General features: G+C 31.5%; 1 protein-coding gene across 1 annotated transcript in view; it reads right to left on the bottom strand.

Annotated features, from left to right (window-relative positions):
* mtTFB1 (mitochondrial transcription factor B1) overlaps window positions 1-26,563 on the bottom strand; it is a 48,753-nt gene extending 22,190 nt beyond the window's left edge. The window contains exons 1-3 of the mRNA XM_085812160.1: window positions 26,412-26,563; window positions 14,704-15,160; window positions 196-278 (exon numbers count right to left, since the gene is read on the bottom strand). Of these exons, the coding sequence (XP_085668286.1) occupies window positions 196-278; window positions 14,704-15,153 (533 nt within the window). The 5' untranslated portion in view covers window positions 15,154-15,160; window positions 26,412-26,563. The remainder of the gene's footprint in view (window positions 1-195; window positions 279-14,703; window positions 15,161-26,411) is intronic.
* Window positions 26,564-26,815: the final 252 nt, after the last annotated feature.

The raw sequence follows: 26,815 nt of genomic DNA, 5'->3' as shown, positions 1-26,815 counted from the left end.
TCTACATTAACAATTTTGCTTATGCATAACTTACAATCTAAATTAATAAAGTTATAAAGACAGATGAAAAATAAAGTTCTTTCAGATATGATGCGCACCTAAATTTTTGGCTTTTAAACATGTAGTATATAAGCCACAGCTTATCTATGTGAAATTACAGTATTTGTTAATATTACATTTAAATAAATGCCATACCGAGGAAAGACGTTTCCCAAACTAAGATCCATTATATCTCCAAGAATTATTTTCATTCTCCCTTCACTGGCATCTGCAAGCAGCTAAAAACAGAGAAAAGAACAAAAATAAATATATAATGTAATATGCATAGACAGCCAAAATAGAAAAACTTTTACAACTATAAAGATTAGATTTATAATACTAATAATATAACTTAATAAAGCAATATACTACATTTTTATGGAATATTTTTATTTAATTTACGTCAGAAGCTTTGAACAGGATAAAGGTTCACATAATATTAAAGTGATCACTCGGACAAAACACAAAAATCTTACGAAACCATGAGGGAATGCTTACAGATCTCACAATATCTTATATTCAAACATACATTAGTCACATAAAATGTAAAAAAAGCTTAAAATTCTTCATAACTGAGGTCCATGCGGTACTTAATCTGTTCAGGACTGTGATCGCCATATATGTGATCCTGCGATTCTCCCTCAGTATCATATATGTAACCAGTCTTTACGTGTCTTGAAGACACAGGTGCGATTTCAAATCAGAATTCTTTTATTTAAGTTTTTAAACAATACTAAATGGTGGCTGAAGTCCCTTATATTTTCGAATAATGTTCCACAGAGTGTTGATCTTCAACTATGCACTTTTGGTTCAGAAAGTTTTCTTGTATTTTTGTTGGATCAGGAGAATTTGAACATGTAAACAACAGCATATGTTCAATTCTTTGAGTGGATAGACACTAAAAAGATTTTATAAATGCGAATAGTTCATTCATTTGTTACATTCACAAATTTTGCATGTTCGTATCTCATAGTTTTACTAATTATTTGTTCAAATTTTTCAAGCGTCTATTGCAACAATATCTCTCTCTCTCTCTCTTTTTTTTTTTTTTTTTTTTTTTAATTTATTTATTTATATAAAATGAAACCACTTCCTTTAAAATTCACAATTTTCTTTTAAATATCACAAAAATATTATTGCAGTATATTCATATACTATCAATGATAATGAACTGTAAATTTCAATATATTTAATTGCAGTTTATGACTTTAAATGAAATTATGCTTAATGGGGAAAATCGCATAATCCTGTGTGTATGAACCTTTGGGGGGGGGCACTTCTTTCTCCTTTTGTCACTTCTAAATACGTTAACCTTGAGTTTCTCTCCCAAATAAGTTGGTATTTTTCCAATGCATACTGAAAATAGAAGCTAATTTCCCTTAGAAAGGAAGTGCATGACCTTGGTCTCACTAAATTTTCCCAAATTCTTTATAAATACAAAAGGCTTTAAAATGCAAATATACGTGTGAAGAGAGAACATGCACTTTTAATCAGAAAGAAAATTGAGGTTAGATTCTATGCAACATTTGTATTATTTAAATTCCTCTCTTACAGCAACTACTGAAGCTTGAATTTATTAAACAAAACTGGAAATAACTCTTAGTTCAAATCTAGTTGTCATCAATGCATTATTATTGGTGTTATTAATTTTTTAATATTTTTTTTATTTTGAAAACACTTAAAAAAAATAGTTTTTAAAGAATAATCTAAAAAGTACATAATGTGGGTCGGAATTTGCAGAAAGGTTCCAATACTGGATATTATCCATGTTAACTATGTGTAATATAACTTTTTTTCACCATCTTGTAAACAGAATGAAATTAGTGAACTACTAGAATGAAGTTAGTGAAGCTAGTGAACTACTCCCATAAGGAGTAGTTCACTAGCTTTTTTTACCTGTACAATTAAAGAATGCATGAAGTTGAATAGTTATAAACACCTACTCTGCATGAATTAAATGGAAAAATATGGTATAGCATGATGAACAAAAATTTGTCTGTAACTTTATCTGAAAACTTAAGAGGTTGATCACCTTGCAGAGAAAACACTATCACCATTTCAAAGTCAAGAATATGCCATCAGAATCATTAATTCATTATCTGATTGGACATTTCAGGTAACAAATGTGGTAACTGGTTTGCCATGATTGAAGAAACCATGTTCAGCCCAAGTTGAGGACAAAAATCAATGTGCATGACAGAAATGTCCAAGAAACAGCAGAGACATCCATAAAATGACAGTCTGGCCAATTAAAGTTGTGTCTGGTAGAAGGACTAAAATTAACAGATTACTAGCATCAACAGTATAAGGAGAAAACTATTCTCATTACATAGCAACCTGTTTTTCACTTTAAAAAAAATAAAGACTTGCGTAAAATTGGCATTGTGTACATTAAACATTGCACAGGTATTTATGACATGATATAAGCAAGCTACCACAGTACTTTGCAACTGTCGCCCCCATTAACAGAAAAGTACCAAAATTTCTGAATTAAGTTTATATATCAACAGATATACACCACACCAAATAATAATTACGATATAGTTTTTATGTGATCAGCATAGAGCTATGCCATGAATGAAATGAAAGCTCAAATAATGCTGCTATACATTATTTAATTCTAATAAAATGCTGATTAGAAGTTACAGAATTAAAAATATAAAATAGTGGTTTGTGAAATAATAATGATGCATTTATGAGCTTAAGGGAAACAAAATTTATAAAATAAACTTAATGTTAATACTTATTTTCTTTTATCAAACATTTCTTTCTCTAAACTACTTAACCAATTTATTTTTTGTACTATAATTTCTTTTTAATTTGACTTTGACCCTTTGACTATGAATTTTTACAAAATAAAAAAGAAAATTTTACCTCGTTTTCTATCCAAGTGAAAACATGCCAAATAAGGTAAATTTAGCAATTTTTTTTTTTTTTAAACAAAATTTTCAAGCCAATTATGTCCCACATGTAGCAATTGACTTACTATAAGCACACCTCTTGTTCTGGAAAACTTTATTATATGAAATAGATTTTAGATCGTGTAGTACAAGGTAAAGCATTCGGTACTTTTTTATTTTGCTGCCGTAGGCGATAAAGTTGACAAAAATGGTACAAGCGATGCCAAATGTAATATCATCGCTGCTAACTTTTATGCCTCATTTTCAAAACAAGTCGTAGCCATTTCTTATCCAATTGAATGTTTCTTTCAATAATGGCATACAATTACATAGATTTTTTACCAGACAGTTCAATTTTATGCTCTAAGGCCATTCGCGGTAATTAAGTCAATTAGAATGCAATCACATCGCTCGCCCAAAGGCAAACATACAAAAAAGATAAAGTAAAGGGTTAAATTCATCAATTCCAATGAGAATGCATTAGCGAAGTAAAGCACTGCGGTTTTATATAATTTCCGAGTAAGCTATTCGTACGAATTGAAATAATTCTTGCATTTAATCTTGTATTCCAAATTAAGATTTAACTTGAAATTAATGCAGATAATTACTGAGAGAATTAGATTTTTGTAGCGTGTTTACGCAAGATGAGATCACTCAGGGTCACGTGTTATAAACTGGCGAATCAGGATGCTGAACTACTAAAGCATAGTAAATTCTTAAATTAGTCTTTTTACAAATTTATTGTCTTTTTACAAAATTTGAAACGATATTAAAATGTTTATGCCTTCATAATAAAAAATTCTTAGAACTAACATTTGTTAAAAACTTTTTATGTGTATACTGTGTATTGTCGCCAATAAAGGCTGCTTGGCGAGATTTGCGCCAGCGAAACGGAAAAGTACCAAGCATTCTTTACATAACCCAACATTACACATTGGACAACTCAAATTTATTCTTTGCTCTGTGTTCAGAATGACCTCAAAGCCATAAACAATTTTCTTTTTTGTATGCTTTATGCATGTGCATTTAAGTTTTCCTTCCATAATAAAATGTGGAGATTTTCACTTAAAAATTCCAATTCTTAATATCACTTAGGAACTAAATAAAATACCTTGTTATAGAAAAACAATCACGTAAGCATAAATTTGTGAGATTAATAATTTGGCTCCGTAGCTGAGTATCTGCTTGGCATACATCCCAAATGTTCCGTTCCGTTTAACGCTGTTCACCGTGCTTACTGAAACATTCACCTATTTTATATCCCTGACACTGGCCTGGCGGGTCACTATTTATTATATTTTGCTTTCATCACTGCATGTTCTAGATCTGCCTAAACTGTTCCCTGCTACGCTCACGATTATGAATCTTAGTAAATGGAAAATCTACCTAAAATGCACCCTTTTTCACAACTACATTAAATTTCAAAATCAACTTTTTAAAAAATTGATTTTGAAATTTAATTGGAAGTCAGCGGACTTCCAATAGGCTCACATTCCACATAGACTCCAACCTTCAGCAAACCTTGTCAGTAGTCAACGCGCGAACGACATTTTTACAACTTTGAAAATGTGCGCGTAGCGTATGTTGTAATTAACCATTCATTAATTTTAAATTAATAATTAATTGTAATCAATTTTATTACATTTAAAATCCATATACATATAAAACTGAATAATTAAAAATATACCTTGTAAATTATATGCACATTTAATTAGAAATTTTCTTTTAACTCCTCAAGCATTCACTAATAAAAAGTACTTCAAATCACTACTAATCATAGAAAAAATCAGAAGCTATAAATCATATCTTTATTCTGGATATGATTTCTACAGGGAAATAAAATTTAAATAACCAAGAATGATACATATAAGTATTAAACAAAATACGCATAATTTATGAATGCAAAGATTTATATGTAGCATGCTTAGCAAGCTTAAGTTCTGATTTTGAGAATGTTTTTTTATAACACAGTTCTTCATTTGCCTGCATATTTATTTTTTCAATCAAAACTGCTTCAAGAGTTTTAAGACCTAAATTTGGTCGAAATTCCGTCTGATTTTTTTTAACAATAGAAAAAATTCTTTCGCAAGCTGCATTTGAATGAGGTATTATTAAGACAGCAAGCATTACAGAAGGCAATACTTTGTATTTAATACACCCATTCATATTTTTTAATTTGGCAATTTCTCCCCATGCTATATCAATATGCAAATCTACAATTTCTTTCAAATCATCTACTTGATACATGGAAAATTCAATTTCTACTTGATTAAGACATTTTTCATCAATAATGGATGGAAAAGTATTCATCAAGTAAAGAACAGATGAAAATGAGACTTCAGTTCTCAAGTTGATGTCAGCAACTTCAGCATGTTTTAAAAATGGATCACTCAGTGGAAATTTATCAATTATATATGAACATGCAGTTACAAAAAAAGCTCGCACAGAATTGAAAAATGATTTCACTTCACTTTCATTCAACTTGGCATTTTTTAAATATAGTCTTGTTTCCGCACCAATCACTAAATTTTCATTTTCTTTTTGTTTACTATACTTCTGAAATGGAATAGACGTTAGAGTAACATCTTCATTTTCTTTAGAAATTACTGATGGTTTTACGAATCTAACAAATAAATTCATTAAATTTCAAAAAGTTCTCTTCTCAATTTATGTATATAAGGAGCTTGTTGTTGCAAATTAATATTTACTGTTATAAACAAAGTATTTTTCAAAAATAACAAGTACAATTTGATGGTCGGTGACTGTAAAATTTTTTTAATGTTTTGCAATCTCTTTCCTTCATTCTCACTGTTATCTGGTTTATCTCCAAAAAAATTTATCACAGCATCCCACTGTTCCAAAATCCTTGTTATAGATTCTAAAAGAGACAACCATCTCGTACTGCAATATTTCAAAATTTTATGAGATTTTGCATTCTGTCCCAAAATTTGTTGAGCAACTTTGAAGCTATGCTTCCGTTTCGAACTTTTCTCCAAGTAAAAATATATATCTATTATCAACATTTCAATTTCTGAGCCAATTAATTTTTCAGTAGCTTTTTTTGCAGCTATATGCAAGAGGTGGCACGGACAACCTCGGGTGATTATACTTGGTTGATGCATTTTGATAAATGATGCTACACCTTTAAACTTTCCAATCATATTACTAGCATTATCTGAAGAAAATGATAAGCAATTTTTCCATTCTAAACCTTTGTTTTTAAAGTTTTCATTTATACAATTAAAAATACCTTCTCCTGTATTATTCGTGCATTCTAAAATAGAAATCAATGAAGTAATTATCACTCCCTTTTCTTTACTGTAGTATGTTATAACCAATGGGTACAGTTTGTTATCATTGTTATCATTACTTCCATCAGTACTTAGAGAAAATGATGTACTGCACACTGATTTTATAATATCAGCAACAGTATTTTCTGCAAGTGTTTTCACAATAGCAGCAGTTTTGGTATGACCGCAGCTAAATTTTTTTGCTATGGCAGAATCCGGAAACATTGCTTTGAAAAGCTCTTTGGAATGATCCGAAACAGAAAGCGGTAGATTATGTTCAATTAAAAAACAAACAAAATAGCATTCGGCTTTTATAGGATCTGTTTCATCATCTTTTATTAAGAAATTTGTTATTTCTTTAGATTTTACGGTGCCAAGTTCTATATGCTTTTGAGAAAACACATACCGTTTACAGTCATCTTTTCCGCCATGAGCAACTGAGAAGTCTTTGTTGCATACACTGCAGTGTGCGTGATTCACAGAAATTTCGGACGCTTTAATGCATGGAAATTCTGAAGAATATGAATCTTTAAACTTCTGCTTTGATAATTTTGGCTTCTTCGTTCGAGGCAGCATTATGATTAAAAATCTTTCACCTGATTCACAGTTCACAAGACACACGCTAAGCTCTCGCCATAAACTACACAATGCAGCCGAATGCAGCCTAAACACGCATCAGCGAGGAACCTGGGAGATAGACACTTGGGTGGAACTATTGATAAGTCGTTAATGGTTGGAGTTACTGATCTACGATTGGCTAATTCTTCAAAACTAGGAACGCACTCAACACATGATATATGATAACACGAGTATTCAGCCAATCATCGGATGAATTAGTTGGTTCCGTTTTGCGTACTGGTTCTCCTGCTCTTGTGTCTGTAAAATCCGTAGTTTTTTCCATACTTTTCGTAGCTCGTAGTTTTTCATGAATTTCCATAGAAACTACGGAGAATCCGTAGTAGTTGGAGTCTATGCATTCCAGTACTTCGATCTGTAATCTTTTTTTATTTATCAAAGAATTTACCTTCCAAAAAAATTTACAACAGCAAGAATTAAATTACTACAAGCACACTTACAGATATATAGATGATCTTATTACATTTAATAATTTCAATACGGTTGAATACTCCAAGATTTATCCAGAATGCCTTACACTTAATAAAACTAATCATTCACAAAATAACATCGACTATCTCGCTCTTCAAATCATTAACTGCAAAAAAATGTTGCTGTTTGACAAAACAAGAAACTTCAATTTCAATACTAACAAATTAATAAATTGGACTTCCAACATCTCCAAAAAGTTATTTGTAATACAATATTAAATTAAATACATCGGATTAAAAATATTTGCACAGATATGATAGATCTACAACACGAAATTTTGCTCCTTATTAAAATTCTCAACAATAATCTAATACCTAATCGATTTATTAACCATTGTCTTAAAACTGTAGGCGTTAAATACTCACTCTAAATCGTTTAACTGATAGGGATATGATAATTTGTTCCTAAACCTGAGAAGGCGGTATATGTTGGATGACTATCAGTTGGAGGATTTGTACATAGTGTAATTACAAAATTGTATATAACATAAAAAGCTAATTGTTTTTAGACTTTTATTATGCTGTTACTAAATGAGCCTATTTCATAATCTTTAGTCTGTCAAATAGCTCGTTGACAGTGAAAATCACTTTTTCTGTTTTCTAATTTTCTTCCTCGTTCCGACATGACAATTAGCCAGAAATTAATCAATTTCCATTCACTAGTTAGTATATTCAAAATTTTAACAGACGTTTTTACTCACATAAGAACTCCGCAACAAACAGCTATTGCGCAAGCATTAGAAAAACTTGTTTTCGAACTAAGTGAATTTTAGATCATTCAACATTTGATATGCTAAATAGCAGCTATTAGCACTATTTATCTTTTTTAATGCATTACCCAATATATTATCTCAGCTTTTTATTTTTATTTTTAAGTTTAAAAGTTTTTCTACAAAAACTTTAATATATTGAAGGTTAGCAGCCTCCTTCTTGCTCGTATCTCTCAAACTGAATTCATTAAATGTCGTTCCACTAGATGACAAACTTGCAAATTTAATGCAATGCCTATTACAGGCAACACCAAATAATAGTATCTATGAAAAACATTTAACTGTATTTACATGATTACCTGCAGCATCTGAAATATTAAATATATAGGACAAACTAAAAACAATCTTAACTTTTGAATCAATAACCACAGAGCTCACATTAAGAAATTCAACCCACAGAACAAGACTAGCACTAAAATAAGTACACCTTCACAGATCAATACAGCAGAATTAGAGCACTTTAAACACCATGACTTCAACTCTATTCAACTTCAGATCTTAGACATAATACCCAATCACAAAGAACGAATTTTTCAGGAGTCACTCTTTATACTAAAACAACATTCACTTTATCCCTATGGACTTAACACTTATATTCATAGTCACAAAGATTCTTCCAATAAATCCATTTTCAGCCAATTTAAACTTTACAGCAACAAAACGCAAAGAGGCAAAAGAGGAAGCAAAATAAATAATACGAGATTTTTACCAACTCTGGATACAATTACATTGAAAAAACAATTGAAATGTTTTTTTGATTCTGAAAACTTCCCCAAGAAACTCCTGAACTGGTTACACTCTTCTACTAATAAATTTCTTCTAAAACTGAAAAAAATGAATGAAAACTATGACGAAATACAAATTGTTAAAGACATGGTTCTTGATTTTTGTAAATTCAGACTTTCTAATTGTCTGGCTCTATGCAAAATTTATTTTAAAGTCAATTTTCTGCATCCGCAGTTTGACAATATTCAATTCTCTAGAATCTTCAACTTCAATGTAAAGTTTACTTCCCAGCTGTAGACACCATACCAATAGTTGCATTTAACTATCAAAAGACGTTAAGCAACTTGCTTACACCATGAAATGGTGTACCTATTTCATGCTTGTACCATGACATAGATGAGTCAGCAGAATGACATTGCAAATTACCAATTGACAGTACTTATGTAGATGCTCATCACCAGCACATAATTACGGGCAACTGGATATCATACAAAACGATCAACTAAAAACACTAATGAGTTATGGAGTAAAATTTACACCAGTCAGACACATAAACAAAAATTACTGTAACAAGACTTTCAAAAACAGCATCAACGAATTTATAGTTAAAGCAAGCTATCAACTGAATTTACCTATAGATATCTTCACCTCAAGTTTCGAAGTACAGTCATTCAAAATGAATTAATTTTAAATTCAACAAAAAAATTCATTATTTTCTGAAATTGAACATCTTGTATCGTTATCTAAATAAAGAAGATATTTGATGCAAAGCAGTTACAAATTATGAAATCAGTTCTTTATTTTATTTGATAACTGTAATAAACTGGGATAAACCTTTAAATATTAGAACTTGCATATACAGTCAAAAGTCGTTAATTCGGACACCCATAATCCGGAATGATCTATAATCCGGACCTCAAAGCTACAAACTTTCTGCACATGCGTCGCGTTCACGCATGCACATAGGCGTTTAAGAGTGCGCGTAAGACCTTTATGGCTGCGAATATGCTTGTGCGCATGCACGTTTAATGTGTAACGGAGGTATAAGCTAAGCTAAAATTATCTAATTCAGTTAATGTTGCAGATTGCGTTGTTCCTTAATCTTCGAATTGGATCCGGCTTATTATTTTTTGCAGACTGTTAGAGCAATTTCATAAAAGTAAGCTTGAACTTTCGATTATGTCAAATAGAATTTCGGATATATATTTACTAATATGTAATTTGTATCTACAAAGCGAAAGTATGTTTTGAAATCCAAAATCTGTTTATCAATTTCAGGCCATGAATTGGAAGTTGATCTGTCAGCACTATCCTTATCTTCAGGGCAGATGTTTTTATTTTATTTGGCTTATAATTCCTTACTAAGTGTAGTATTTCATCTCGATGTACTCCGTCTTTGATATGATTTAAATCAAAATCCTCCTCCGATAGTGAAGAAAGTGACCCAGAGGTTATTGAAAACGAAAACATTTTGACTGACGAATTAGTCAGTATTCTCAACACAGCAATTATAGGACTTGAACAGTGGAACTTTGTAACTAAACAAGAAATTATGTCTGTTTAATAGAATTAAAGAGAAAGTATTATCACATGAAACGAAGCAACTTACATTGAAAGAAATGTTTAATAAAGTAAACAAATAAATATTAATCTTTTTCTTTTTGTAAATTTTGATACCTTTATAGATCACAATTGTTCTTTATTTCATAAATTACGGTTTCATATTTTTAATTTTGTAATTTCTGTATGCCATCTTACCAGATTTAAACTGATGATCTATAATCCGGAAAAATCGATAATTCGGAATCGCTGAAGTCCCGACGAGTCCGGGATAACGATTTTTGACTGTACATTAAATTGGTCACAACTACCGCCTGGTATAAAAAATTTAAAAAAACTTTTTACTATTACAAAAAAAGATAAAGCAAATAATAACTTTAGCATTATATGAAAACAGTTCTACGCAGCAATTATTAACTCGCGGGAAGGCGCGTGGGGTGTATCATACCCCAACCCTACATAAAAGTGGAATATTCCTAACTTGTGAAACTGAAATTCTGTGCTGCTTTCAGTCTCTGAGTTTCTAGTTGTGGTTAACTTGTGAACCGCTTTTTCTTTGCTTGTGTGTTTCAGAAAAAGATTTATCTGTATTTTGTTGGAACTGGGGTATGACACACCCCACGCGCCTGTCCGTGTAAGTGTTTTTCTGACTGAATATTTAGTTCAGAAATTTATTTCTAGAGTGTAACAGTAAATATTTCTACTCGCAAGTGATTTTAAAGTACTTGACATTAAATTCTTAAAAATTTCTAACTGCTTTATGGTAAAAAGAATGAGTCCCTATGAACTGGACATGCAACGCATGCGAAATTTATTAGAAATATTTGAAAGCGATGAAGATTGCATTTCGGAAACTGAAGATGAAACTAAGAATATTTTCTACAATGTTTTGGTTTCGAAAAAGATAAAACATTAATTCCTGATGTTCCTAAAAAAGGAAAAACTGTTCTTATGCTTTATATAACGATCATTATAACATTATATAACAATCATACTATAGATGATACTATTGGAAAAAATAAAACGTTAGGAATTATATGTTTTAATAATATGACTAAAGGAGCAGTGGATATGGGGGATGAAATGTCAGCCAATTATTCAATTGCCAGAATAACGAAAAGGTGGCCAATGGTAATTTTCTTTCCTGCACTGAATGTTGCTGTAATAAATGCTTGAATTATATTACATTCAACTGCTAATCCACCAACAAGAAACAGAAGTCTGATTTTGAAGGACTTAGCATTACAATTAATGAAAAAAGTATTGAACAAAGATCAGAGATTAATACTTTTCCAAGAAATTGACGTACTGCATGCAAAACAAAAGCAGAAGTTTCGATGAAGAATTAAAACGAATACATGAAATTAGAAACAACTAAGCATGAAAGATGTGTTAAATTTTTTGCCCTCGCACCAAGGACAGACGAACGTGAATGCAATGTTTAAAATATGAAAACATTCTGTGCCAAGAACACAAAAAAGAATGGTGTATTAGAGATGCAATGAAACTTAGAGGCACGATTTTTATTATTTTCATTTATCTTAATTTTAAGATTTCATTTAAGATTATTTCGGAAATTAATTTTTTGAAACCCAATTATTATTCACTTATTTATAATACACAAGAACAAAAAAAAAACAAAAAAAAAGTTTTAAAACTAAATAATACTATTTTTATTGTATTTTAAATATTGAGGTATGTGATACCCCACGCGCCCGTTCTAGTAACTTTTCTTGGTGCGCCTTCCGCCGGGTTAATAAATAACTTTTCAACGCAATTACTTATCAATTAGCAAACCTTAAAGAAACATCTATAACAAACAGAATTAAAACTTTTCATAAAAAACTAAATATCTCTTTAAATCCAAGCTACAACAAATTTACTAACCTCTATGCACTTCCCAAATTCCATAAAACACCATTAAAATTCAGATTTAGAGCACATGGAACTAATAACTACAAGAAAAATGTATATTTTGCAACTCAGCTTAAAAAAATCTTATATACCTCACTTCCTTTAGAAGAAATCTATAGTAGTCTACTAGACCTGCCTAAACTCTTCCCTGCTATGCTTACGATTATGAATCTTTGTAAACCTACCTAAAATGCACCCTTTTTGCATAACTACATTAATTTTCAAAATCAAATATATGTAAGCAGATATGTATGTGTGTTTATACACATAATGTACGCACGTACATACATGCAGACATTTATGAATCCAGTTCCAATAACAAGAAAATACTTTGGTTGATCTTTGGATTATGGTAACTTGGCAATTTTATGGCGAAAATTTGGCGACTAACTCTGCTACAGCAACCCTCTATTTTTTTGGGGGGGGCCGCCATTTTGTCTTCACGAAGTAAAGACATGTTTCTTTTCTTTTTATTTACTGAACACTTTTTCCAACAATCTACTAGCCGAATTACACTTAGAAATTTTATGTAACAAAACTGCTTAATAATGACAAATATTAACTGCAAAATTGGGAAAAAGTGCACAATCGCAAACTCCTTGCGCGTTTTTCAGAATAGCACATACATATAAACCATTTACACGTCGACTTATTTTTACTTAAAAAAAAATCCCACAATTGCACAAAAATGGCATTGCACACACTCTTAACTTTATCCATCTACACTGCTATTTTCTCATAAATTACAAAAATTTGCATGAAAATGCAAAAAAATTCTGTGAATCTTTAAACTCAGTAAAAAGCACATATATGAAATTACCTGATCGCGAAAAAGTATTTCCACGTATAAAATAAATAAAATATCCAAAAACTTTTACCTCTAAATTATCTATTATATTATAAACGTCACCAACGAATTCACACCGCAAACATTACAAATGGTTACAAATACTTAGCGTCAAATATTTAAATTATTTCCATGCACGTTTACTTCAACTGAAATGTATACCAAATTCCTACAAACATAAAATTCACAAAATAACTATCATTTAATTAAAATATCACTAAACCATGTACACATCGACATTTACTTAAAAAAACATCCCAGAATTGCACAAAAATGGCATTGCGCACACTCTTCACTATATCCATGTACACTGCTTTTTTCTCATAAATTAGAAAAATTTCATGAAAATGCATGAAAATTTTATCTTTAAATCCGGTAAAAAGAACATATATGAAATTATCTGATCGGGAAAAAGTATATACCCTTTCCAAAGATGAACATTTCCACGTATAAAATAAATAAAATATCCAAAAACTTTTACCTCTAAATTATCTATTATATTATAAACGCCACTAACGAATTCATACCGCAAACATTACAAATGGTTACAAATACTTAGTGTCAAATATTTAAATTATTTCCATGCACGTTTACTTCCACTGAAACGTATACCAAATTCCTACAAACATATAATTCACAAAATAACTATCATTTAATTAAAATATAATTAAATTCAAAAACACTACTTAAAATATAAATAAGCACATACATTAAAATAATAAAAATTAGCTTACAATCCTAATTACTTTAAACTAAATCATTGTTAATAACAATTTTCCAATAATACGATTACTTTATTTACTCCTTACATTTAGAACAATGCATAAAAATAACATCCTCAAATAATTAAAAATACTAACTTACCTAATCTGCGAATTTTTCCTCCATACTTCCTCCGCTAAATAAAAAGCAAAATTCTCTTTATCACAATGCCTAAATAGCCATTTCGAATTCACTTAGTTAGGGCCATGGGATCCAAAAATTAACCAACGTTGTTTCACACAACACAGAATAAAGCTAAATACAAAATTTCCAGATTTTTTCCACATTTCCCTCTTTTTCCGATTAAAGAACTGTAATTCATCCATTAATGTCACATGACATATCTCATGATTTCTCATTTCCCTCACACAAAATAATACGTAATCGGAACTGAGGATTTCTCACATTATTACCAAAGTCCTAGGTAGAGTAACCTTTATCGCCTCCAAAATGTCGCCAAACTACCAGTTACCATATTCCAAAGATCAGCCAATACTTTTTTCCAATGCAAAGAAAAATAAAAAAAGAAATGGAAGAAATTTTCTAAGTAAAGTTTGCATATTTTAACTTTTACATACTTTCAATGTAAATAATAATATACACAGATTAGAAATACAAAATCAATTTATAGAAGCACTTATTTCTGGACAAGAAATAGTATTTATGAAGAGAAACAGCAATAAAAACAGGTAATTAATATTTGTTTTAAATTTACATTACCATATTTCTGTTATTTTTAATACTTCAAAACTCCGTTAAAAACACAGAAAAAGATTTTTTAATTATTACCTCTAATGATGGCAAGAACCTTCTATCCTTTTCAACAACAATAACATGTTTAGCTCCATTCTGCAAAATTGCTCGAGTAATGTTGCCAGGACCAGGTCCTACTTCACACACATAACAATCTTTCACATTACCTGTCTTAGTGACAATTTTGTTATTAAGCCTAAAATCCAAAAGAAAGTTCTGTGACAAATTACGTTGAGCTTCAATTTTATATAGCTTTAATAAATCTCTGGGTGATGGCAAAGGGGGAAGGCGATCAAGTTTACTAGCTACACTTGTGGAAGATGATTCACTTTCCTTATCCAGTGCTGGTGATGCATCTGTTTCATTGAATGCTTGTGATGTAGCTTCTTTACCCAGTACTTGTGATGCTATTTCCTTACCCAGCACCTGTGATGTTACTTCTTTACGCAGGCCTTGTGATAATCTCAGACACGATTTTAAAACCATTTTCAACCTGAAAAATCAAATATATTTCATATGAATTTTACAAATTTCTGTTCTTCACTAAAGAGTTAATTCTTCCTTTTTATAAAAATGAATCACAAATTGGTAATCAAATTAGTATGCTATTGAACAATTTTAGTTATTTATTTTTTAGATGAAGCCACTAAAGTCATCGTCCTTTTAATCATTTTTTCACCATGCCCCAATTTTATCACACCTTCAAATTTAAAATAGCATTTGTGAGGCACCATATAAGAAATAAATAACTAATTAAAAGTGGTAAATCACATACTACATACTTACACATAAACTTGTACGTATTTCAACAAATACTACACATACTCCACTGCTAGCTAGTTTTTATTAAGATTCAAACAAAAAAAAAAAAAAAAATGCATTTTGCACAGCTGAAAAATTTAAATCTGCATGATTTTAATTTTTCAGTGAAGTGTTTTCAAAATTACAGTATCTGGGCATCAAAAAAGCCACAATATGCAATATTTGAAAACAGATAAACAATGGCGATGCAATGTAAAAGGTTATAATATGCAATTTAAGATTTTTATATGCTATATCCTTACTTTGACCTCTTTATTATCTAACTAAATAATGAAAAATCTGCTCACTTAAACTTTTGTCAGCATGACTCAAAACATCACCGACTACTTTCATGTTCAGCGGATTTCGTAACTGAATCAGATGTTTTACTTTCATGTTTAAGGCCTCAGTTTTGTGTCTAAAATGCTGTTTTTGTGTATGCTTCTAATAGTCTAGTTGGTAACAAACAAAATGATTGTTTTTATAATTTTCCAGCAGAAATTTTCCCTACTGATTTATCTTTTCTAACATGAATTAAATTTTTCATACACTCAACTATCTGGAATTTTATACGTACCCGGAATTCAGCATTTTTGAGATTTTACCGTATGCACAATAATTAGAGATTATTTAAACACATATTAATTTTATATTAAAAAATTCTTCATATGCATACCATATTTGTTGTTAAATATAATGAATCATGTCAGGCATGCCAAACTCACCAAATAGTCATTAGTTAAAAATAGTGTGGGCTGCAACGTGGGGAATAGAAAGCCATTTTCATACTTAATGATATATTTGAAAACTTAGTAAATGCAAAAAACTTTTCCTAATACTGTAGTTCTTTTAGAAACTGGAGGAACATAACATCTAAAGTCCGAAATCCGGACTTCGGAGATTCTGGATTTGAGATTTTTCCGGATATTAGATCATCAATTTAAATCTGGTAAGATGGCATACAAGAATTATACAATTAAAAATAAGAAATCATAATTTATGAAATAAAGAGCAATTATGATCTAAAGGGTATCAAAATTTACAAAAAAAAAAAAAAAGCTTAATATTTGTTTACTTTATTAAACATTTCTTTCAATGTAAGTTGTTTAAATTGCTTTGTTTTTTGTGCTAATATATTCTCTTTAATTCTATAAACAGATATAATTTCTTGTTCATTTACAAAGTTCCACTGTTCAAGTCCTGTAATTGCTGTGTCGAGAATACCAACGACTAACTTGTCAATCGAAACTTTTCCGTTTTCATCTCTGTCACTTTCTTCACTATCGGTAACAGTATTTTCTGGATTTAGAACCATACTACAGATTTCGCCGTCCATTAATTGATTGATGATTGGGAATTGTCAACACAATGAAAAACTTCTGTTATATCATCTTTATTTATTACCGCTTTCACATGTTTCCTTACAAAATCCAGTACCTGGAAAATTTCACCTTTAGTTTGCCATATCTGAAAACCTTCAAATTTGCAGCTATCATCTTCATCGTCCTCACTATGAAATATAGTAGCTGGCCATAAATTATGCCAAACATTTTTTAACATATCTGGAAACACATACTTCCACAATCTTGCAATGCTCCACACAGCAGATTTTATGCTAAAATATTTTTTAAATTCTTGAATGGTCTTGCCATCATTCAAGAAATTTAACATGGATTTTAAAAATGCTACTTTATATTTGCATTTCAGTGCACGCACTATTCTGATATCCATAAGCTGAATGACAGATGTACAATTTGGAGAGAAGAATAATATGGATACATTATCTTTCACTAAAAGAAAGAAAGAAGAAAAAGAAAGTGAAGAATGAGCCGAACAGTTGTCTACAAAAAAGACTATTTTTGAATCATCAGATAAACCAACCAAATTCAAATGTTGCCGATCCTCGGGTATAAAATGATTTTCAAACCAATGATTCATTACCGCTTGTGTCATCCATGCTCTTTGCGGCCCACCAGCGGCCGAGCGGTAAAGGCGCTGAACACTGGTAGTTCGGTCTGAGGTTCGAATCCCGCGAACGGGCTGGCTGCATGGGCGTTTTCGTGGTTTTCCCCATGTGTAACGTGTATACGAGCCAGTTTCCCTTAGAAAGTCCTCCACGAAAGGCATCCCTCCCTTTAGGCAGATAGCCCTCGTGTGCTTTGCCATAATTAAATACACCATACACCATCCATGCTCTTTTATTTGCATGGTATATAACGCAGGAAATCGTGACTCCTTTAAATGCTCGAGGTCCGATTACACAAAGTTTGTATTATAAAAAACCTCTCATCCCTTGATTTTGCCGCTCGGTGCTTCCCCATAGTCCAAAAATTTCGTCTTCCCTAAATTCTGCTGTCCAGTGCTGACGTATTCTGCCGCCGCTTCTGGGTTTATTGTGAATAATGTATCAGTTATTCTTAATTAAAATAGCACTAAATGTAATCTTTCGACCTACGAGTTTCATCAACAAAATCTATTTTTAGCACATGAAAAGAAATTTTTGTTCAATTTTTTTCTCGTCAATATTTCTTAGAGCATTTAAAAATCTATAATCATCGCCAAACGTAATGTTAGCATAAAAGGTTGCCATACTCTTGTTATTCAGTTACTAATAAAAAAAAAAAGTTTAGACGTCACTGCATGAGTTATTACCGAAGCTGTCATATATTGATAAACATGCGGTGATGAAAGCAAAATATAATAAATATGACTTGCCAGGTCGGCGTCAGGAATATAAAATAGGTGAATGTTTCCGTTTGAGATGTATCTCAAGCAGACACTCAGCTACGGAGCCAAATTATTAATAATCAATAATTAATCTCACAAATTTATGCTTGCATGATTGTTTTTCCATAAGGAGGTATTTTATTTAGCGCCTAAGTGAATTTAAGAATCGGAATTCTTAATTGAAGATCTCCTCATGTTTTACTATGGAAGAAAAAATCAAATGTGCATGCGTTAAGCATACCAAAAAAACGTTTGTGGCTTTGAGATCCGTATTTTAGATCATTTCAGATTTCAGAAATCTGGAGAAATGCTGCTTGAATCAGCAATTTTTAAATCAAGAGATCAGATGAATGTCAGCCTAGTTTGCTTCCTAGTGAGTACAGTTCAACCATATCAAATGCAACCTTCGCTGGCATTCTGCCAAAACACTTAGGATAGTCCAGAAGGCGTGTAAATTGCGAGTCTCAGGGTGAGGAGTTTGCATGACAGTTTGCTCTTTGCCAGAAAGAGGAAATTTATTGTTTGTTAAATCCTCACGGCATAAGATGATTCTGTCAACAGCTGTGTTTTAGGTCTTCATGATATATCCATATAAATATAAACGCAAAGATTCGCATTGAATATGCGCAAAAGCTGATAACCAATTTTTTTTTTTTTTTTTTTTTTTTTTTTTTCCTGTAGCATATGAATTTTATGTGAACAGTGAGTATTTGCTTGCCTTTAAAAATAAGGTCCCTAAAAATAATGCAACTATATTTTTTACAGTAAATAATCTTTCTGTAGTTAAAGAAAAACCCTAATAAATTGTGAGTATGGGTTTTTTTTTATTTATTTATTTAATTATTTTTTTAAAAAGTTTATTTTTTTAAAGGAATCCTTAAACCAACTTGGTCTGAAAATTTATCTTAAAGAAGTTAATTTTTAAATACCTAAAAATCTAAAGTGGACACCAAATGACTTCCTCGTACGGAATATTGAATTAAACGCATTTTTTCCACCATTTCATTTAAACATATTTCCTTGAATTTCAGTAGATATATTTCTTATTCAATTAATTCAGTTCTTATTTTGTGGCAATGCAAAAATACATAAAACCTCAAAATATCTTCATTAAAAACTGAAAAATGTAGAAAAAGATAAAACACCAAACACAGTTAAAACAATTAAAAAAAATTTACAATTAAAATTAGAGTTTCTACGCAAAAACAAGCAATTCTGCCAGCGGGCAAGAAAGCAGATTTTTCAGAGCACAAAACTGAAAGTTCCTCTTGGTCCCACTCGGCAAAGAGACACTGAAGGTGCGGAAACTTCACTATTCTGCTAAGTTTCAAATATAAACAAATATGACTGCTATAATAAAAAAAAAGTCAGGCTTAACCACACTTAAACAATTTTTAAATTGTTGATAGTTCTACAACTATTGCATGCAGATTAACTAAAGGCATAAGAACCTTAACCGAAAGATACAAACAATATAATGCAATCATTTTTAAAGCAAAAAATGCACAATTTACCAACATATAAGAATAAAAAAAACTGAGCTCACAGAGCCGAGTAACAGAGTGGGTGTATATATATATGTCATAATTTTGAAGCACAGTGGCAATGGCTGGAACTCTCAACACCTTTTGATGTCCATCATGGCTATGGTTAAGACTTCAGATGAAGATAATAAAACATTAATTTGAAGAATCAGTTTTTATTTCCACGCATATAAAATCATCTCCATTATCCAATCATAACAAAATCCGAGACATTTCTATGATTCAGTCATAATGAAACATGATAAATTTCTATGTACATTGAATCTTAAAACTAAGATGCAAGCAGTTTAGAAGGGAAACAGGTGCTAGATATTTAATTTAAACGTATCTAATACGCCTTATTTATTTTGCACTTTTAGTCCAAATATTATGCTTTTTGTTTTCTGTTCTGAAATCCGCAAAATCTTAAAATCCGCACAACCTCTGGTTCCAAGCTTTGCAGGTTTCTGGACTTCTACTGTACTATCTAAGTAATAAACAAGAGACAAAAAGGCAATACATTACATAGCACACGGTTATTAATTTCCTTTATCATTTATCATGAAGAAATATTTTCATTCTGAAATCAAAATTGCTTTTCATTTCTTTGAAATAAACTTGTGTATCATTAAACATACACGCATGTATTAAAAACGGGATAGAGTAGACTTTAGGGTACCTCTTGTATTATGGCGAAGTTGTTTGATTTATCGCCAAGTTGTCGTTTCATTTATCGTAGCCTGAGTAGTTGAATGTTACAGAAACCCTATTGTGACGTAACCGGGTGCATGATTCTGGGAAATTTTGAATCATGGGATGTTTTGTAAGCGTTTTTGTGGTGTGTATTGGTTTGATTCTTTAGACGGTACAATGGCCAAATGTAGTAAGATTAATTTGAAGTTTCTGTACAATTTGGAGCGAAAGGGGAAAAGAGCTTTAATTGACTGGTGTGTAAATGAAGGTTTACTTAGTAGTCATTATAAGTGTCCTGTATGTAAGAAGGATATGCATCTAGTTGAACGTAAAAATCGTTTAGATGGATTTGAATGGGTTTGTAGGAAGAAAGATTCAGATGGTCACTATATGAAGCATTCGATCAGAAAGAGTACCTGGTTTGAAAAAAGTAATTTGAGTATGATTGATATTTTGATTTTTACGTGGCTCTGGGTGTACGAAGCGAACTCGAAAATCATGGTAAGTGAATATTTGCTTTTGGTAGTGCTTAAATGTATAACATGTTTTTCCTTTTTTATGTTATTTTATTGTTTGGATTAAAATGTATTTTACTAATATTATGTATTTTTTGTTTGCCTATATTGTAGAATTTGGTGCTCCTTTGACTTTTTAAGTGAAAATATATCGATGTATACAAGGACAAAGTAAAGGAAGTGCACAATGCAAGTTTGTGCAATTCTGGGATTTTTTTTTTTTAAGTGAAAATAGATCGACATGTACATGAATAAAGTCAAAGGAGTGCGCAATGCCATTTTTGTGCAATTCGGAGATTTTTTTTTAAAGTGAAAATAAGTCGATGTGTACATGGATACTGACTTTGTGCAATTACTTGTCTTGTTATTTTGGCTTTGTGTGCCAAAAATCGCCGCTTCGAAGCGAAAATAACGAGTCAAAGAATTGCACAAAATTGGTATCCATGTACCGCCAAAAATCGACAAGTTTCGCCAAGGGGTACCCTAAACTATACTTTTACCTAAAAAAGTTCTCATGTGAAGCTGTCAGGAAGAAGAGCGATTTAGTGCCAATTATGGATGACCTCGCAGCACACAATATCTGTGCTTTCATGTAATATTAACACAGATAAACAATGATGATGCAATGTGAAAAACTGTGACAAGAGAACATCCATTCAAAAAAGGACACTGTTCGAGGGCTGCAGAAGAATCGCATTTGTGACTGCATTCCAGTTCAGTTACAGCTGGTCGACAGAATTAGTATTTGTTGAATGGGGAAAAGAACAGCTAGGAATGACCGAAAAACAGCAATAGACAGGAAGAATTAATTACCTCTGGGAAGCTTGTACTTATCGCATTTTAAATCAGAAGGCATAACAAAATACTTTTTGCATGCCTTCCGATTCACTTTTGTTCACTTCACTTCTATTCTTTTTATCTTCATCCCCACATTTCTCTGAATTCTAAACGAAAGTTATGCTAGGCAGTTGTTCACAGAGAACCAGGACACACAATAAGCATATATTAAGTATCTTACCTTACCATACCATACAGTATTTGTGACCACGAAGTCAAAGCATTAGAATATGTTCTCTGATTCAAAATCTTCAATTAATATCGAAAAAATTTTTAATATGTCATTTTCCTTCTTCCCGTCATAAGAAATGTTTAATAAATAATTTTAATAAGTTTATAATAAGTCATAATTTGATTTATCGATTATAGTTCCTAGCACAAAACCCTACAAGGTTATCTGCACCAAACAAATGGTAAAAACAGTAAATACAAATTATATTAAAAGTTTCATATGGACAATTACTATATATGTTAAGTGAGGTAAAAGCAAACTAAAAACATATTACTGTTTATAATAAAAGTCGGTATCCTTTTAAAAATTAGAACAACTTATGATGATGGCTTTCCCCTATTAAGTGCTTTTGGCAAAGATAATTAAAACTATGACATTCTAATAAAATATGGTGGACTGTCAGATCTTCATTACAGGTGATGAAAGACGGATATAAGATAATTACAGTCCAGTGCAACGAGGACTCTTCTCACCTTTCAGCAAATATTCAACAGTCAGTCGACAATGGCCGATTCTCAACCAGGTCAAAATAACTTGTTCCCTTCTATTTGCCATAGACAAGTCATAATTTGGCTAATCTTTGGAATATGGTAACATGTAGTTTGGCGACATTTTGGTAAGGCGATACAGGTTACTAGCTAGGACTTTAGCAGTGTACATGGATAAAGTCAAGAGTGTGCACAATGCCATTTTTGTGCAATTCTGGGATTTTTTTTAAGTGAAAATAGGCCGATGTGTACATGGATACCGTGTATGTGCAATTCTTAAAAACACGGCAAGCAGTTTGCGATTCTGCACTTTCTCCCAATTTCGAACCTAATCTTCGTCATGATTAAGCACTTTTGTTCCATAAAAGTTCTAGAATAAGTGTAATTCGGCTAGCAGACTGTTAGAAAAAATATGTTTAGTAAAAAAAAAAAAAAAAAACATGCCTTAACTTCGTGAAAACAAAATGGTGTCCAAACAAAAACTAGCAGGTTGCTGTAGCAGAGTTGGTCGCCAAGTTTTCGCCAAAAAATCGCCAAGTTACCATAATCCAAAGATTAACCCATAATTTGACTATCAACCTTCCTAATTATACATCTGCTTCAGAGTATGTAAAATGTTAGGTCACTAAGTTATGTAAAATGCTAGGTCACTAAGTATTCCAAAATTTCGGACTTTTTAAAAAAAATAAGCTATCCAAAATTTCAAACTTTTTTTTTAAAAATTAAGTTGACATTTTAAGAAAAGTTAAGTTATCTAAAATTTCAGATTCAGATTTTTTTTTTTTTAAATTCTTAATTTCTATAGGAGATGTTTAAATCATGCTGCTGAAGTTCAACTTCTTTTAAATAGTATGTTGGACATTCGACGAAAAAACACACTTGGATTGGTCAATAGACACTGAAACAGCTTTTGAGTCATGTAAACAGCTTCTTGACACAAACTACAGATTTAGTCCATCCACACCCAAATAAGGAAACTGCTCTGTGACCCTCAGAAAAAGCCATAGGCACTTCCGTGGAAAGTGCAGAATCACCCTCTGCTTCGCGTATTTCTCAAAATCATCAACTTGAAAATAACAAGCCAAAGAATTGCACAAACTCGGTATCCATGTACACATCGACCTATTTTCACTTGAAAAAAACATCAGAGAATTGCACAAACTTAGCACTGCACATTCCCTTCACTTTGTCCCTGACATTGATAAGCGCCATATAAGTGGGTGATTCTGCATCCACTTGAAAATAAGTCAAATAATTGCACACTCAGTATCCATGTACACATCGACCTATTTTCACTTCAAAAAAACATCAGAAAATTGCTCAACCTTGCCATTGCAGACTCCCTTGACTTTGCCCATGTACACATCGATACGTGCCATATAAGTGGGCGATTCTGCACTTTACCCGGTGCTTCCATCCAAGATATTGGCGTACAAACATGGGAATAACAAGGATTCTTTTAAAAAAATTGAGCGATACTGAACAGAAATATAGTATGTGCTCTAGAAAGCTGCTGGCAATATTTGCCAAGATTTAATATTTCTAATATCTTCTTAAGATATGAAATTTATAGCGCCAGTCGTATCATGAGCCAGTCGCAAAAGCATATCAAGCTCACCTTTCGACAAATCAATCAACTTAATTTCATAGATCAGTTCACTATTGATATTCAACATGCCAGTGGTGCAAAAAATGGACCAGCTGATGCTCTTTCTCCTATCGAAAGGTTACTAATGTAATTTCTATTAACTACGACTAGCAAGCACAACAAAGTGACAATGTACACAAATTCTTTTTAGACAAAGAAAATTCACTTCAGTGACTAAAAAAGTTGGCTAATCTTTGGAATATGATAACAGATAGTTTGGCGACATTTTGGTAAGGCGATAAAGGTTACTAGCTAGGATTTTAGCAGTGTACATGGATAAAGTCAAGAGTGTGCGCAATGACATTTTTGTGCAATTCTGGGATGTTTTTTAAAGTGAAAATAGGTCGACGTCTACATGGATACCGTGCGTGTGCAATTCTTAAAAATGCGGCAGGCAGTGGGCGATTCTGCACTTTCTTCCAATTTCACACCTAATCTTCGTCATGATTAAGCACTTTTGTTCCATAAAATTTCTAGCATAAGCGTAATTCAGCTAGCACATTATTGGAAAAAAATGTTGAGTGAAAAAAAAAAACATGCCTTTACTTCGTGAAAACAAAATGGCGTTCAAACAAAAACTAGCAGGGTTGGTTGCCAAATTTTTGCCAAGTTACCATAATCCAAAGATTAACCAAAAAGTTTAAGCTAGAGAGTTTCATAGAACTATATTGCAACATTTTGAAGAGTAAAATCTGCTCTTTTATTTTAGGCAGTCGGAGAAAAATTGTCCAAGCTTTGCTTTCTTATCCTGAACCAAAAGCAATGCTGAATTTGATCAGTGAATTTGATCTGTCTGACACAGAATGGAAAAGGATGTCATCAACTTCACTAAAACTTGCAAAAATGCCTTAAGGCTAAAGTGTCTTAATGCACCAAAGCCAACAGCCAGTGCAGTAAGAATTCCATTACACAGCAATCAATTTATAAAATTTTAAAAATAAGAAACTTCAATAATAAAATATTCACCTTTTCCAAAAACATTTTTGTAATATTTTGCATTTTCCTGTTTTCAATCTGTTTTTGCTAAAAAAAATTACATAACTGAAAATATTCAGCATCAAATACAACTTGGCAGTGAGCATAAGCCAAAATCCAGTGAACAACTTCAAAGCAATTTCCACTTCACATTCAAATATCTTCCTAGCTATTTTTCACATTGTATTTCCATTAAATTAAGTACAACTTCAATAAATGTGAATTTTTACTTTCCCTCTGTTGGGACAAACACTAAAATTTCTGTAGAAATTAAATATTTTCTTTTCATCAGCTGGCACACACATAAACAGACGTGTGCTACATGATCACTTCACTTGCCACATAAACACTTTTCGGCAACATCCATTATGGCAATTATTTTGCCGATACACCATGTAGCCTCATGAATACTTTTTGGACCTGGTGTAGACAATAAAAAGTGAGCAACTTTTATTATAATTATCACTACATAATTCTACAGCTTTCATTAAATCACACTCAAATATGAACACACAGAAAGCATTTTCCTATTTCATTAAATATGAACATATGTAAAATGTCTCATGACAAGTAAAAGATAGCTACATACATCTTATTTTGCTCTACAGATTTAATATTGAATACCTTAATTCTGGCAATTGCTTCAGCTAAAAGAAAATCAATTATTATGTTTACAATCTCCAAGTTTTTGAACAAAAAAAAAGAAGTCTGCAATCTTCAGGTGCTTATTTGAGTACCATTAGTACATTCACAACAAATTTTGTATTTTAATTCTGTTAGTCCAAAATTTAAATAAAAAATAATTTACAGTTTAGAAATTCAGTATAATGCTCTATTCATTAATATTATCTTTAAAAATGTTTCTTTCTTACACCCATCTTTCACGACATAATGTTCCGACATGTAATATAACAATCCTGATTTACAATGCAACAATAAAACATCATCATTATTCACTTCTCCTAAAGACGGCTATTTGGCTTTCTAATATATTACTGAACTAAATTTTCATTTCGGCGGATTTTACCTGAAACTGTTAAAACCATTGCGAGAAAGCAAAGATAAACCTTGTTACCCCAAAAAAATTCCCAGAATACACCGAAATGCAGTAGCATCTCTGATGTGCCCAATTAACACATAATAATGAATTCATTCAATTACCGGAGAAGGTTCCATTTTAACAATGAATTTGACAATGGCTAAGATACGCTGCTGAAATAGCATTTAATATAATAACATACAAATATTAATATAATATCAAAATATCTCCTACTCTCTCTCATAATAAAAATATCTCATACTTACTTAAAACTTTATAATACAGCTATACTCAAATTACGCCATGCTAATATTTCTGGATAATTATAAACAAACCCAGTATTGCCATTTTGAAAGATTAAAAAGTGGCAAGATTGTGTTCTAAAAGCAACTAGAGATAGGCAAAATCGCTCTTTTACTTGGAATCATCTTTCTCCCCCACAGCGACACTTACTTACCCCACAGCGACGAGAACTTAATTTAAGAGCTTAATTAATTTTATTAATTACTAATAACTTGCTAATAACAGCCGATGACTTAAGGCAAATTATAAAAAAATGGTTAAAGCAAGAAATTCTTAAAAACCATTTGTACCATCATGCTCCATGCTTCATTTACGTATATAATGCGGAACGTGCAGCTTCTGTAAGCCTATAAACGAAAGTTTCCTG

Source organism: Stegodyphus dumicola, chromosome 2 (genome assembly GCF_044657685.1).
Source record: "Stegodyphus dumicola isolate Sdum_Otavi_A_Nest chromosome 2, ASM4465768v1".
NCBI lineage: Eukaryota > Metazoa > Arthropoda > Arachnida > Araneae > Eresidae > Stegodyphus > Stegodyphus dumicola.
This window is presented reverse-complemented; position numbering and strand designations above follow the sequence as displayed.